Source organism: Trichomycterus rosablanca, chromosome 11 (assembly GCF_030014385.1).
Source record: "Trichomycterus rosablanca isolate fTriRos1 chromosome 11, fTriRos1.hap1, whole genome shotgun sequence".
Classification (NCBI taxonomy): Eukaryota; Metazoa; Chordata; class Actinopteri; order Siluriformes; family Trichomycteridae; genus Trichomycterus; species Trichomycterus rosablanca.
Window position 1 is genome coordinate 4,015,427 of NC_085998.1, and position 13,831 is coordinate 4,029,257.

The window sequence follows — 13,831 nt, forward strand, 5'->3', positions numbered from 1 at the left end:
TGTGGGGTTGCTTCAGAGATGCCACCAGGGGCGGTACAAAAACCCTACCCCATCCTAACTGACCCCCTGTACAGGCACATGCTTGGGCCTTGGGAAACCCATTCAGTCATTTATGATTATAATTATAAAGACAATTATATGCTTCTGACTCCACAGCAACAGTTTAGGGAAGGTCCTTTCCTGTTCTACCATGACTGTGTCCCATAAACTCCAGAAGCTTCAGTGTCCTGCACAGAGCCCTGACCTCAGCCCCACTCAACAGCTCTGTAATAAACTGGAACATCAACTTCATTCATTCATTCATTCATTCATCCATTTATTTTACATTTATTTATTCATCCTTCCATTTCTCCATACATTTATACATTCATCTTTTCATTCATTCATTCTTCCATTTACACATCCATTCATTAGTCCATCTATTCATTTATCTATCCATTCATACATCCATTTATCCATCTATTTATTTTTCCATCCATTCATCCATCTATTCATTCATTCATTCATCTATTCATCCATTCATCTATCCATTTATTCTTCCATCCATTTATCCATGAATTAATTCACCCATTCATCCATTTATACATTCATTTTACATTTATCCATTTATTCATTCTTCTATCCATCCATCCATTCATACACCCAATTCATACATTCATTGATGCATCTATTTATTCATTCATTCATTTATCCATCTATACATCCATTCAGTCAACCATTCATTCATCCATCTATTTATTCATTCATCCTTCCATTCATCCATTCATTTATCCATGAATTCACCCATTCATCCATTTATACCTTCATTTTACATTCATCCATTCATTCATTTATTCTTCCATTCATCCATTCATTTATCCATAATTCACCCATTCATCCATTTATATCTTCATTTGACATTAATCCATTCATTCATTTATTTATCCATTTATCCATCCATTCAGTCAACCATCCATCCATTCATCCATCTATTCATTCATTCATCCATCCATTTATGCATTAATTAATTCACCCATTTATCCATTCATTCATCTTTCCATTCACCCATTTATTTAAACATTCATTTATCCATCTATTCATTTATCCATCCATCCATAGATGAATTCATACATTCATTCATTTATTTATCCATCCATTCATCCATGTATTCATTCATCCATTCATTCATACACCCATCCATAGATTAATTCATCCATCAAATCATACATTCATTTATCAGTCAATTTATCCATCCATAAATTAATTCATCCATCTATTCATGAATCATCCATCCATCATATGTTAAATCGCTCCAACCACTAATCAGTTTATTTCAAACAGCCCTACAGACCTGAACAAGAGTTCTAAACCAAACCAAACCAGACTGTAATTCTAAACCCGAACAGTTTATCTAAACCCGAACCTACACTTTCTGACCCGCCCCACCCTCCACCCCCGGTCTGTACTCACCGAGTCCTCCGATGATGTGCTGGGTGCTGTGGGGTGAGAGCTGGACGGGTGAACTCTCAGCCTGACTCTCCTCATGGTAGAACAACCTGAATCCCTGAAGGCCGTTTACAGACGCGCCCGCGGTCAGACGCCAGCGCACAGCCAGAGTGGTACAGTTCAGCGGCTCCAACTGCAGCTCCGGTGCCAGGGGCACTGCCAGGGTGAGAGAGAGAGAGAGAGAGAGAGAGAGAGAGAGAGAGAGAGAGAGAGAGAGAGAGAGAGAGAGATAATCACACAACTAGAAGATAAATGTAGAGTCAGATATTTCACGTTCCTGGTCAGGGTCTCAGTGGGATCGGCAAACATGAGGCTGACATTTCATACACTATAAGGACAGAAGTAACTGGACACCGGACCAAGAGCTTGCTGAACGCTTGTTGTGATCTTTTCATCTAGAACAACAGCCCCTCTACGTTGGAGTATGTCTGTGGGAATTTGTGCCCATCCAGTCAAAGGAGCTGATTTGTGTATATATATATATTCCAGTGCATTCCAAAGGACCCAGACCGCTCCACCTGGGAATCGAACCCAGGACCTTCTTGCTGTAAAGCGACAGTGCTACCCACTACGCCAGCGTGCCTCATGTTGCAATTTAATCTTTAACTAATTATGATTGGTACAGTTGAAGGTAAAAAAGAAAGAGGACGGCCAGCAACAAGATGCAAGAATACAATTACAGATGTTATCCTGGTCAGGGTTGCGGTGCGTCTGATTTATTGGGCGAAAAGCAGAAAACACACCTGACAGGTTGCCAGTCCATCCCAAAACACACACACACACACACACACACTTTAAGCAATTTAGTAGCTCCAATTAACCTGACTGCATGCCTTTGTACTTGGGAGGAAACCGGAGAACCCGGACGAAACCCACATGGACACGGGGAGAACATGCAAACTCCACAAAGAAAGGACTAGCCAGGGAATCAAACCCATGCCCTTCTTGGTGTAATCGAAGGGGTCACCCCTCCTCTTTGAAGCTCCTCTAGAGCGGCTGTCCATACAGCTTGCATGTGTGTCTATAAAAACAGCATTCGCATGAGGAACCCTGGCTCCCAGTCATCATTCTAATTCGTCCTACCCCGAAAAAGACTGTAGACCCGCTCACCTTCTCTGCTGGAGGTTTTGGGGGTCCGGTGGGAGGTCCAGGCGCCTGGCTCCCCCCAGCCCGCCCCCGTAGAGGCAGCGATCCGCAGCAGGTAGACGGTATCGGGCACCAGACCCTCCAGCAGATGCTGGCTTTCATCGCCGGGCAACTCCAACTCGGTCCCAGCTCCGTCAGAACCGGCCCGGTACCACAGGCGATACGCCGAGACTCGACCGCGGCTCAGCTTCAGGACCAGCGGCTGCCACGATACCAGGATGTCTGTGGGGCTGCGGCTGGTGAGGGACAATTCGGGGGCACGAAGAGGAACTGAGACACAAGAGAGAGGGAAACAGTGATGAGGCCAAAAGTATGTGGACACCTGACTGTGAGCTCATTCAGACGTCCTATTACCAAACTGTGATCATTATTAATATGGACTTAAGTCATTCATTCATTTATCCCTCCATAGATTTATTCATCCCTCCATTTATTCATTCATTCATCCATGCATCCATTTATTCATTCACCCATTGATCCATCTATTTACTCATCCATTCATTTATCCATTAATTCATCCATTCATCAATCAATTCATTCATCCATTCGTTCATTCATTTATTAATCCATACATTCATTCATCCATTTATCCATCCATACATTCATTTATTCATCCATTTATCCATCCATACATTCATTTATTCATCCATTGATCCATCTATTTATTCATCCATTCATTTATCCATTTATCCAGCCATTCATCCACCCATTGATCCATCTATTTATTCATCCATCCATTCCTCCATCCATACATCCATTATATTCATCCATTTATCCATTCATTCATCCATCCGTTGATCCATCTCTTTATTTATCCATTCTTTATCCATTCCTCCATCCATACATTCATTCATTCATCCATCTATCCATTCATACACTAATTCATTAATCCATTATTCCATCTATTTAAAAATCCATTCATTTATCCATCCATACATTTATCCATCCATACATTTATCCATCCATCCATTTATTCATTCATACATTCATTTATCCCTCCATTAATACATTAATTCATCCATCCATTCATTAATTAATTCATTCATTCTTTCATTAATTCATCCATTAATCCATCTCTTTATTCATCCATTTATCCATTCACACATTCATTTATTCATCCATTATGACATTCATTCATCCATTTGTTCATTCATTTATTCATCCATCCATTGATCCATCTATTTATAAATCCATTCATTCCTCCATCCATTTATCCATTCATACATTCATTCATCCATCCATTTATCCATTCATACATTCATCCATCCATTTATCCATTCATACATTCATCCATCCATTGATCCATTCATACATTCATTCATCCATTCATTTATCCATTCATACATTCATCCATCAATTTATCCATTCATACATTCATCCATCCATTTATCCATTCATACATTCATTCATACATTCATTTATCCATTCATACATTCATCCATCCATTTATCCATTCATACATTCATTCATACATTCATTCATCCATTCATTTATCCATTCATACATTCATCCATCCATTTATCCATTCATACATTCATTCATACATTCATTCATCCATTCATTTATCCATTCATACATTCATTCATCCATTTATTCATCCATTTATTCATCCATCAATTGATCCATCTATTTATTCCTCCATTTATTTACTTATTTATCCATTCATCCATTCATTCCTGTGTGTGTGTTACGTATAAAACTCACCATCCTCTAGTGTGTGTTGTACGACATGGTCGGACATGCGGCTGGCACCCATGGGCATGTACGCCACGATGTAGAAGGTGTAGTTTTGTGCTGGCTCCAGGTCATCGATGATGTAGCGGGTGGTGTCGTTACCGATGACGACCTGATACTCCTCGTTATTGAGACCTGAAGAGCAAAAAAAATACAATCAATACATGTTTAAACGTCTACGATTGGGCCTACGTCAATTTAATCGACCGCTTTATCCCGGTCAGGGTCGCAGTGGGACCGGTTACAGTGGGAAACACTAGACGCAAGGTGGGAAAACCCTGGACAGAGCAACAGTCTATCACGGGTTTGAATCTCAGCATTCACGCAAATACAACTGATGGTGTTGAGGGAGGACAGGTCGGACAGGGTCTGTTACCTCTGACGCTGTGATGTGCAATCTTTGGGACTAATTAGGGCGCCTGTGCGAGTTGGGGAGGAGGGGGGGTACTTCGGGGGGTTCTAGCATGGCTTTGTGTGAGCACCAAATACTGGCAGGTGATAAGAAGTGGCCACAGATTGCTCGGCTGATCAGATCAGGGGTTGTGCAAACGGTAGGGCAGCTGTAGTCTAGCACTTAAGATACTGGACTGGTAATCGAAAGGTCACTGGTTCAAGCCCCACCTTGAGCAGGGCCCTTAACGCTTAATTGCTTAGACAGTATACTGTCACAGTGGCTTTGGATAAAAGTGTCTGCTAAGTGCCAGAAATGTAAATTCACAATTGGGAATTGGATATGACTAAATTTAGAGATAAGGGAGCACAAGGGAGTGAATTGGATTCTGGCGGCACGGTGGCTAAGTGGGTAGCACTGTCGCCTAACAGCAAGAAGGTCCTGGGTTCGATCCCCAGACGGTGCGGTCCGGGTCCTTTCTGTGCGGAGTTTGCATGTTCTCCCCGTGTCTGTGTGGGTTTCCTCCGGGAGCTCCGGTTTCCTCCCACAGTCCAAAAACGTTCAGCCAAGTTAGTTGGAGACACTGAATTGCCCTATAGGTGAATGTGTGTGTGTGTGTCTGCCCTGCGATGGACTGGCACCCCGTCCAGGGTGTTACTGTGTGCCTTGCGCCCATTGCGCTCCAGCGACCCTGATTGGATAAGCGGTTAAGACAGTGAGTGAGTGAGTGTATTGGATTCTGTTCAGAGTTACATGTAAAGTCTCTGTTTGCTCTGTACCGCGACGCCCCCCCTTGTTCACTCCCTAATTAGTACATAACTGCTTAATAACCCCCCCACGAAGCCCCTTTATTCATCCACATTAAACCTATTCCCTCCCTCCACTCGCAAACCTGCGGCCTCATTCTAAACGGGGCCCAGCGCACAACAGACGTGTCAACTCCATCAAATCAGTCACGCCGACCCCCGCTGGCCGGTTTTCTCACACGGAGGGCGACTGCGGCAGAGCCTCCATTGGTCCGGATTAAGCGATTCATACAACGGACGCCTGAGAAAGGGCGCCAGTAAACAAAATCCTCAAGAACCAGAGAGAAAGAAAAGCAAAGAGTTAAGCAACAATTAGGGCCTTGTTCTCCGGGTGAATAACCTCGCCTGCTGACTCCGACCGGCTGTTAGGAAAAACACACACCAGCACAAACGTCCACATTCTCCTCCAACAAAACCGAACCTAACACAGTATAATTATATTTAACACCTACATTATTTATAAAGTATTAAAAATGTCACATAAACCTTAACCACTGAGTTACAACTGCCTTTATAATAATAACATTCATAATAATAAAGTGATCTATCTATCTGTCTATCTTAATGTCTATCTGTCTGTCTGTCTGTCTGTCTGTCTATCTATCTATCTATCTGTCTGTCTGTCTGTCTGTCTGTCTGTCTGTCTATCTATCTATCTATCTGTCTGACTGTCTGTATATCTATGTATCTGTCTCTCTGTCTGTCTGTCTGCCTATTTATCTGTCTGTCTGTCTGTCTGTCTGTCTATCTATCTATCTATCTATCTATCTATCTATCTATCTATCTATCTATCTATCTATCTATCTATATCTGTCTGTCTGTCTGTCTGTCTGTCTGTCTGTCTGTCTGTCTATCTATCTGTTTAAACTGCATTAAGAGACCTTATTTTGTTACTGGTTTACTTTAAGTCCCCTAGGGCGGCTCACCATTCCATCTGTGTGGAGTTTGCATGTTCTCCCCATGTCAGTCCAAAAACATGCGGTCAGGTTAACTGGGGCTGCTAAAATTATCCAAAGTGTGAGAATGTGTGTGTGTGTGTGTGTGAGTTCAACACGGCTTTAAAAGTCTACGTCCTCCTTCCCTCCGACTTTTTCCATTTACTACAATCCCAGCGTCTTTCTTTATTATCTCACTAATGAGGTCCGAATCGCTCCAGACTTCTTTACATGTAAAAGAGCAGCAGAGAGCAAAAACACGTCATTCTGTCGCTCGTTTCTCTCGGTGCTGAAGTGCAGGCAGGTGTTTCTTTTTTCTGACTTTTCTTCCTGTTAAAGCAGCTCGAGCTTCAATAGAGACGACGAAATATTCCTCCGCCGCTTCTGTTGGGACAATGACCGCGCCCGGCGGGTTGGAACGGGGCGACGATTGTGCACAGCGGGTCGTTACTGTAAAGTGGCCGGTTCCCATGACTCGGCGTTTTAGCTCTGAAAGTCAGGAATGTGGGGGGTCTCGGGGAGGGAAGATTTGGGAGATTATTCAGGTTTTAGAGACTCGAGGTAAAGAGGAGAAAGAAAGAAACACCACTGTTGGGCCCCTGAGCGAGGCCCTTAACCCTCAATTGCTTAAATTGCATTCAGTCATAATTGTAAGTCGCTTTGGATAAAAACGCCTGCTAAATGATGTAAACAATAGCTCAGCGTTTAAGATACTGGACTAATTATCAGAAGGGTGCTGGTTCATGCCCCACCACTGCCAAGTTGCCACTGTTGGGCCCCTGAGCGAGGCCCTTAATTCCCAATTGCTTAAATTGCATTCAGTCATTATTGTAAGTTGCTTTGGATAAAAACATCAGCTAAATGATATAAACGGTAGCTCAGCGGTTAAGATACTAGACCAGTAATCAGAAGGGTGCTGGTTCATGCCCCACCACTGCCAAGTTGCCACTGTTGGGCCCCTGAGTGAGGCCCTTAACCCTCAACTGTTCAACTTGTTTTGAACAGTTTTTGTTTTTCGCCTCATGACGAAAGCTATCATGATGAGAATTATAGCTTAGCAATTACGGTACTGGACTAGTAATCAGAAGGTTGCCGGTTAATACCCTACCACTGTTAAGTTGCCACTGTTGGGCCCCTGAGTGAGGCCCCTAACTCTCACTTGCTCAAACTATATTCAGTCATAATTGTAAAGTCACTTTGGATAAAAACGTCTGCTAAATGACATTACTGATAGCTCAGTGGTTAACGTACTGGACTAGTAATCATGAGGTTGCCGGTTCAAGACCCACCATCACCAGGTTGCCACTGTTGGGCCCCTGAGCAAGGCCCTTAACCCCCAATTGCTCAAACTACATTCAGTCATTAATTTAAGTCACTTTGAAAAAAAACCTCTGCTAAATGATATAAACGATGGCTCAGTGGTTAACGTGCTGGACTAGTAATCAGAAGGTTGCCGGTTCATGCCCCACCACTGCCAAGTTGCCTTTTTCTCAGGAGTGTAGGATGATGTAAAATGAGTCTATGTAGAGAGATCACCAGGTTTTTACCTTCAGCCTTCATGTAGTGGATGGAGTAGGCGATGACTTTATCGGCGTTGTACGCCGGACTCTCCCAGGCCAGCAGGATGGCCGAGCTGGACACAGTGTCGGCCAGGATGCTTCTGGGCGCGCTGGGCCGATCCTCGGACATCACCACGATGAGACGCGCCGTGGACAGGACCGAGCCCTGGTCGTTCTCCGCCTGACACTGGTATATGCCGTCGTCCTCGGGGATAATCTGGTTTATTACCAGTTTACTACAAAATAAACGGTTACAACAGTGATCAGTGACCAGGACGTGTCTGGTAAAAGTGCACTACATGGCCAAAAGTATTTGGACACCTGACCGGGAGCTGGTTGGACGTCCTGTTTCAAAAATAAATGTGACCTTCTGAAAGGGCTTCTCCAAGACTTGGAAGTACATCCGTGTATGGAAATTTGTGCCCATTTAGTCAATTAATGTATAGCTGGGCACTGATGTTGGTCAAGAAAGCCTCAGTTGATGTTCCAGTTCATTCTTTATAGAGCTCTCTTTATGCCAAAACAGGAAAGACCTTCCCTAAACTGTTGCTGCAAAGTTGGACGCATATAATCCTTCATATAAGTGATTTATTACACCTGTTAGCATCTGTTATTAGAAAGGGGCATCCCGATACTTTTGTCCACATGAGCGATACTTGCAGTTCTCACCTGTTGTACATCTTGATGCGGCCGTTGGACTGCACAGGTTCTCCGTTTTTCAGCCAGGAGATACGGGGGGTAGGGACGCCCTCAGCCTGGCACACGAAGCGCCCGGTGCCGGCCCGCGGCCTGGTCAAGCTCTCCGGCCACTCCACCAATGACGGAGGTTCTGAAATGACAAGCGAATAACGTGAAATATATCTGGAAAGGGTAACATAGCGAAGACTCAGGGACTCCACTGAACCACAGGACAAGCCAAGAGTCTCTGTACACGTGTTTACCTAGCACGGTGATGTTAGCGGCAGCAAGGGTGAAGTTCCTGGTGCCCGGTGTCGTCGCCCGGCACACGTACATGCCCGCGTGGTGCCTCTTGACATCGGAGATGAGCAGGTTGCCGTTACCCAGCACTCTGGTGTTGTACACGTCGATGGGTCTGTGGTCGACGCGACTCCACGAGATCAGCGGCCGAGGGTTTCCCACCGCCACGCACTCCAGGAGGGCGATGCCGTGCGCCACCACCGTGAGGTTCTGCGGCCTGGCGATGATGTGCGGCCGCTGGGGAATTCTGGGAGAAGGGGCTAGAGAAGAGAGGAGGAGAGGCGGAGTTAGAATATGAATGAATAAATAAATACATAAATGTAGAAGGTAGATGTGGTGACCGTATCTCACCTGGTGTGACAGTCAGTGTGGCTTCCACACTCCTGCGACGACTGGCAATGTTGGCCGCCACACAGCGATAATTCCCAGCATCCCTCTGGTATGCTCCCTGAATCTGGAGCACTCCGCTGGGCAGCACTGTGATTCTAACCAAGGCAAAAAAATCCAAGAATATAAACATTATAATTTATAAATAATAAATGTTATTAATAAATAATAAATTGAACTAGTCTGGCGCCTACACAGACACAATTGGCCGTGTCTGAGGGAGGGAAGGTCAGACGGGGTATCAATCGCCTGATGCTATGATGTGCCATCTCCTGGACTAAGCCGAGCGCCTGCACAAGTGGTTGGCGGGGTCATAAAGCCTAGCATGCCTACTTGTGGGATCCCAAACCTGGTAGGTAAAAAGAAGTGGCTGCAGTTTGGTCACATGTCGGCTCTCCTCGATCATATCAGAGGTTGTGCAAGCAAAGCAGATTCACAATCGGGAATCAGAACTGTGGGCCTCAGACTTTTGGGCACCAATGGCATCTGCAGAGCCTGACCAGTCAAGTCAAGTCAACTTTATTTATATAGTGCTTTTACAGTAGACATTGTCTCAAAGCATCTTTACAAAATCCAGGACCAACAGACACAAAAACCCCTGTTGAGCAAGCCGAGGGCGACAGTGGCAAGGAAAAACTCCCTTAAAATTACAGGAAGAAACAGTCCAGTCCGGTTCATACTGGTTTCGGACACCCCAAGATGTCTCTAATCATCATTCGGTCATTTGGGACACGACCCACATCACGTACCTGTCAGTGGCCAGTGGTAAGGTGTTCCTGTTAAACTCCCAGCTGATGATTGGTGGAGGCACGCCGCTGATTTTGCATGTGAAGCGCGCGACCGAACCCTCCATCACCACGATGGAGGAAGGCTGCTGGGTGAAAGTGGAAATGCCTGCAGAGAGAAAACAGAAAAATATGCGTTTATTTATGATAATTATCACTTACATATATTTATTTAATGTGGAGTAACACTACAACCTAATTGCTGTAACCTCTGTCTAAGTAGAGCGTCTAAATAATAAATTCGATGTCTTATTGGAATCCTCTCTACTGAGGCAGCTGATCAGGTAGACAGTAGGCAGCTCACTGGGTTTTCAGACAGACCCACAAAATATCAACAGAACCAATTTTGCTCTTTTACTCTTTGACATGTGTGAGCCAAATGCTTCTTTTCACCTACATTGAGACCCGTATCGCGCACGGAGAGTCATGCAGTGATCCCCATTATCCCCTGTCTCTGTGAAGATGCCATCGATCAGCCAGAAGAGGTCGCAAACGCAGCCGTTATGTGAACTCTGCTCCGAGAGTCCCACCTTCAGAAGTGATCCGATAGTTCAAGAATCACCAAAAACTGGTCTGACATGAATCTGAATCTGCAGCAACGTGGGTGAAACTGTCCACTGTCAAGCAAGCTTTATAATGTCACCACCGAACCAGCCAGGTGACTATAGAAACGCAGTTGGCTGTGTTTGAGGAAGGGAAGGTCGGACGGAAGCTCTTTCCTCTGATGCTATGATATGCAATCTCCGGGACTAATCCCGGTTGCCTAGCATGGCTACTTGTGGGATCTCAACCCTGGCAGGTGATAAGAAGCGGTTGCAGATGTGTCGAAGGAGGCGTGTGGTGATCCGGCTCTCCTCGACCATATCAGAGGTTGTGCAAGAGAAACAGATTCACAATCGGGAATCGGAACTGACTAAATTAGGAGTCTCAAGCGATCTCGAGCTCATCAAAAACTGGTCTGACATGAATCCGAATCTGCAGCAACGTGGGTGGAACTGTCCACTGTCAAGCAAGCTTCATAATGTCACAGACTGACCAGGCAAAAAAGCCTCTGTCACTTTATAAGTCCAAATTGAAGTCGGTTGCTTCTCCTATGGACAAATAAAAGCAGAACCAGGGGCTTTCTTTCTTGTGTGGCGAACTCATGGCAATGCAAAGCTCGCTTGACAGTGGACACACCCTAAAGGTCACCAACATTCAGGCAGCTTCCAGTTTACGGCAGACCTGTTTGGACAAAGAAGTACCAAGGAAGTCGCCAGTACGCTAGTCCGTGATTCCCCATCATACCTCAGTGTCTGAGCTGGAAGAGTGAAATGCCAATGCTTAAAATTCTAAACGCTAGATTAGCTGGGGTTTCTACTGTAGGTCGCGTCTGTTAATAAGCAATTGTTTATTTAGCGATTTAAAGTGCTTAAGCGCTTCTCTGACCTGGCATGATTAGGTTAAAGACACTACAGAACTTGGAGCGACGCTTATTTTACAAACAGAAGCTAATAAACAAGTAAGACGTCCCATTTTTAAACATTTGAAGTAAACGTTCAGGTGTGGAATATTCGGAATGCTGGTGTGTAGCCGAGGGCTGATTTTCCCTTCAGTCCTTATCTGACTGAGAGTCATAAAACCCCCGCTGGTCACTTAGATGAGTGGCCTTGTTGTTACCCTCCCACTGACCATCATCGCTTCTTCATCCTCGGGCTCTCTGCAGCCCCAGGTCAATGATTACTCAGCAGGTCAATGGAGGAGCTGCGACTGATAAGGAGATCACACGTGGGAGAGGAGTAAAACGTTAACTCGGGGATTCGGGATGTGATAAATGCACAGGAAGAGAGTGTTAATGTAATCAACGTGCTTTGCTAATCAGTAGTTTCCGGGTCCTTCCACATTTGAGACAGATACAGTGTGTGACCAGTTTATCAGATTATTTTATCCAAAGCCACTTACAGTACTGTGACGGTATACTGTCTAAGCAATTGAAGGTTAAGGACCTTGCTCAAGGGCCCAGCAGTGGCAACCTGGCAGTGGTGGGGTTTGAACCAGCAACCTTTAGATTACTAGTCCAGTTCCTTAACCGCTAGGCAACAACTACCCTACAATTATTTAGTATTATTTAGGTGGTGGATCATTCTCAGCACTGCAGTGACACTGACATGGTGGTGTTGTGTTAGTGTGTGTTGTGCTGGTATGAACGGATCGGAGTTCTTAAACCCCCTTTACTGTCACTGCTGGACTGAGAATAGTCCACCAACCAAAAATATCCAGCCACTACCGGCCCGTGGGCAGCGTCCTGTGACCACTGATGAAGGTCTAGAAGATGACCGACTCAAACAGCAGCAATAGATGAGCGATCGTCTCTGACTTTACATCTACAAGGTGGACCAACTTGGTAGGAGTGTCTAATAGAGTGGACAGTGAGTGGACACGGTATTTAAAAACTCCAGCAGCGCTGCTGTGTGATATAAACATCTAAAACTGTATGGAACTTAATACAGACTTTATTATTAGTTTTCACCAGAAGAAACGAACACTGTGAATAGGTTAACCAGTTCCAGTGACGTCCTGCACTGGGACCAGGATCAGATTGGCGTTCGTTACTCCGACTGTGTGTGTTTATTATAACAGATGAAGCACCAGACCTGAGCCGCCAGGCGCGAGTGTTTTAAACAGCAGGGAATCGACCTGTGAAGTACGAGCGACGCGGGTCGACCCGACAGCCACCGTGTGAGATGTTTTTACTGGGATCGAACCCCGCTGGGCCCGTGACACCTCGGGGCTGAGAGGAGGCTTCGGTTTCAGTTTCACCGGGGTAAACGTGGTAAACGTACACCCGCGCTAAATAACACCCGATTCCAGCGCTTCCGGGAGCCTGCAGCACATTAACCTCGGACTCCTGGAGCCTCCACACCAACAACGATCTGAGAGAAGAACGCAGCTACAGTGGGACCGGTGTGTTCCCATTATACACAGATGTACTTTACACCAGTATGTGGACACCTGAGCTTGTTTAACATCACACTCCAAATCTGCAAAAGAAAGAAGAGGCGCTGCTGCTGCTTCTACCTATGGGCTGCGTCTCAAAGCTCATACTACACTACCAAAAGTGTGCAGATTTTTGACCTGGGTTTGTTGGGCAATGCAGCCCAAACTGTCGGCATTAACAGTCTCAACTCTTCTGAATACATCTGAGCATACTTTGCAAAAGAAAGAAGAGGCGCTGCTGCTGCTGCCACTTATTAGCTGTGTCTCAAATCTCATACTACTCTACATCGCAAAAAGTATGTAGACTTTTGACTTGGGTTTGTTGGACAATGCAGCCCAAACCATACACATTAACAGTCTCAACTCTACTGAAAACATTCGGGAATTATTTGGAAAAGAAAGAAGAGGCGCTGCTGCTGCTTCTACCTATGGGCTGCGTCTCAAATCTCATGCTACACTACATCACCAGAAGTATGCAGGCTTTTGACTTGGGTTTGTTGGACAATTGAGCCCAAACCACACACATTAACAGTCTCAACTCTTCTGAAAACATTTGAGCATAATTTGCAAAAGAAAAAAGAGGCGCTGCTACCTTTGCCTGGCATTCGCACAGGCATTAACAGTCTCAACTCTTCTTAATACCACCACA

At 45.0% G+C, this 13,831-nt stretch overlaps 1 protein-coding gene across 1 annotated transcript in view; it reads right to left on the reverse strand.

Moving 5' to 3' along the window:
• The window catches only part of prtga (protogenin homolog a (Gallus gallus)), a 49,851-nt gene that overhangs the window by 15,200 nt on the left and 20,820 nt on the right, over positions 1 to 13,831 (reverse strand). Inside the window, exons 4-11 of the mRNA XM_063005010.1 lie at positions 10,171 to 10,315; positions 9,386 to 9,519; positions 8,998 to 9,294; positions 8,726 to 8,885; positions 8,045 to 8,292; positions 4,336 to 4,500; positions 2,596 to 2,901; positions 1,450 to 1,641 (exon numbers count right to left, since the gene is read on the reverse strand). Coding sequence (XP_062861080.1) covers positions 1,450 to 1,641; positions 2,596 to 2,901; positions 4,336 to 4,500; positions 8,045 to 8,292; positions 8,726 to 8,885; positions 8,998 to 9,294; positions 9,386 to 9,519; positions 10,171 to 10,315 — 1,647 coding nt within the window. The remainder of the gene's footprint in view (positions 1 to 1,449; positions 1,642 to 2,595; positions 2,902 to 4,335; positions 4,501 to 8,044; positions 8,293 to 8,725; positions 8,886 to 8,997; positions 9,295 to 9,385; positions 9,520 to 10,170; positions 10,316 to 13,831) is intronic.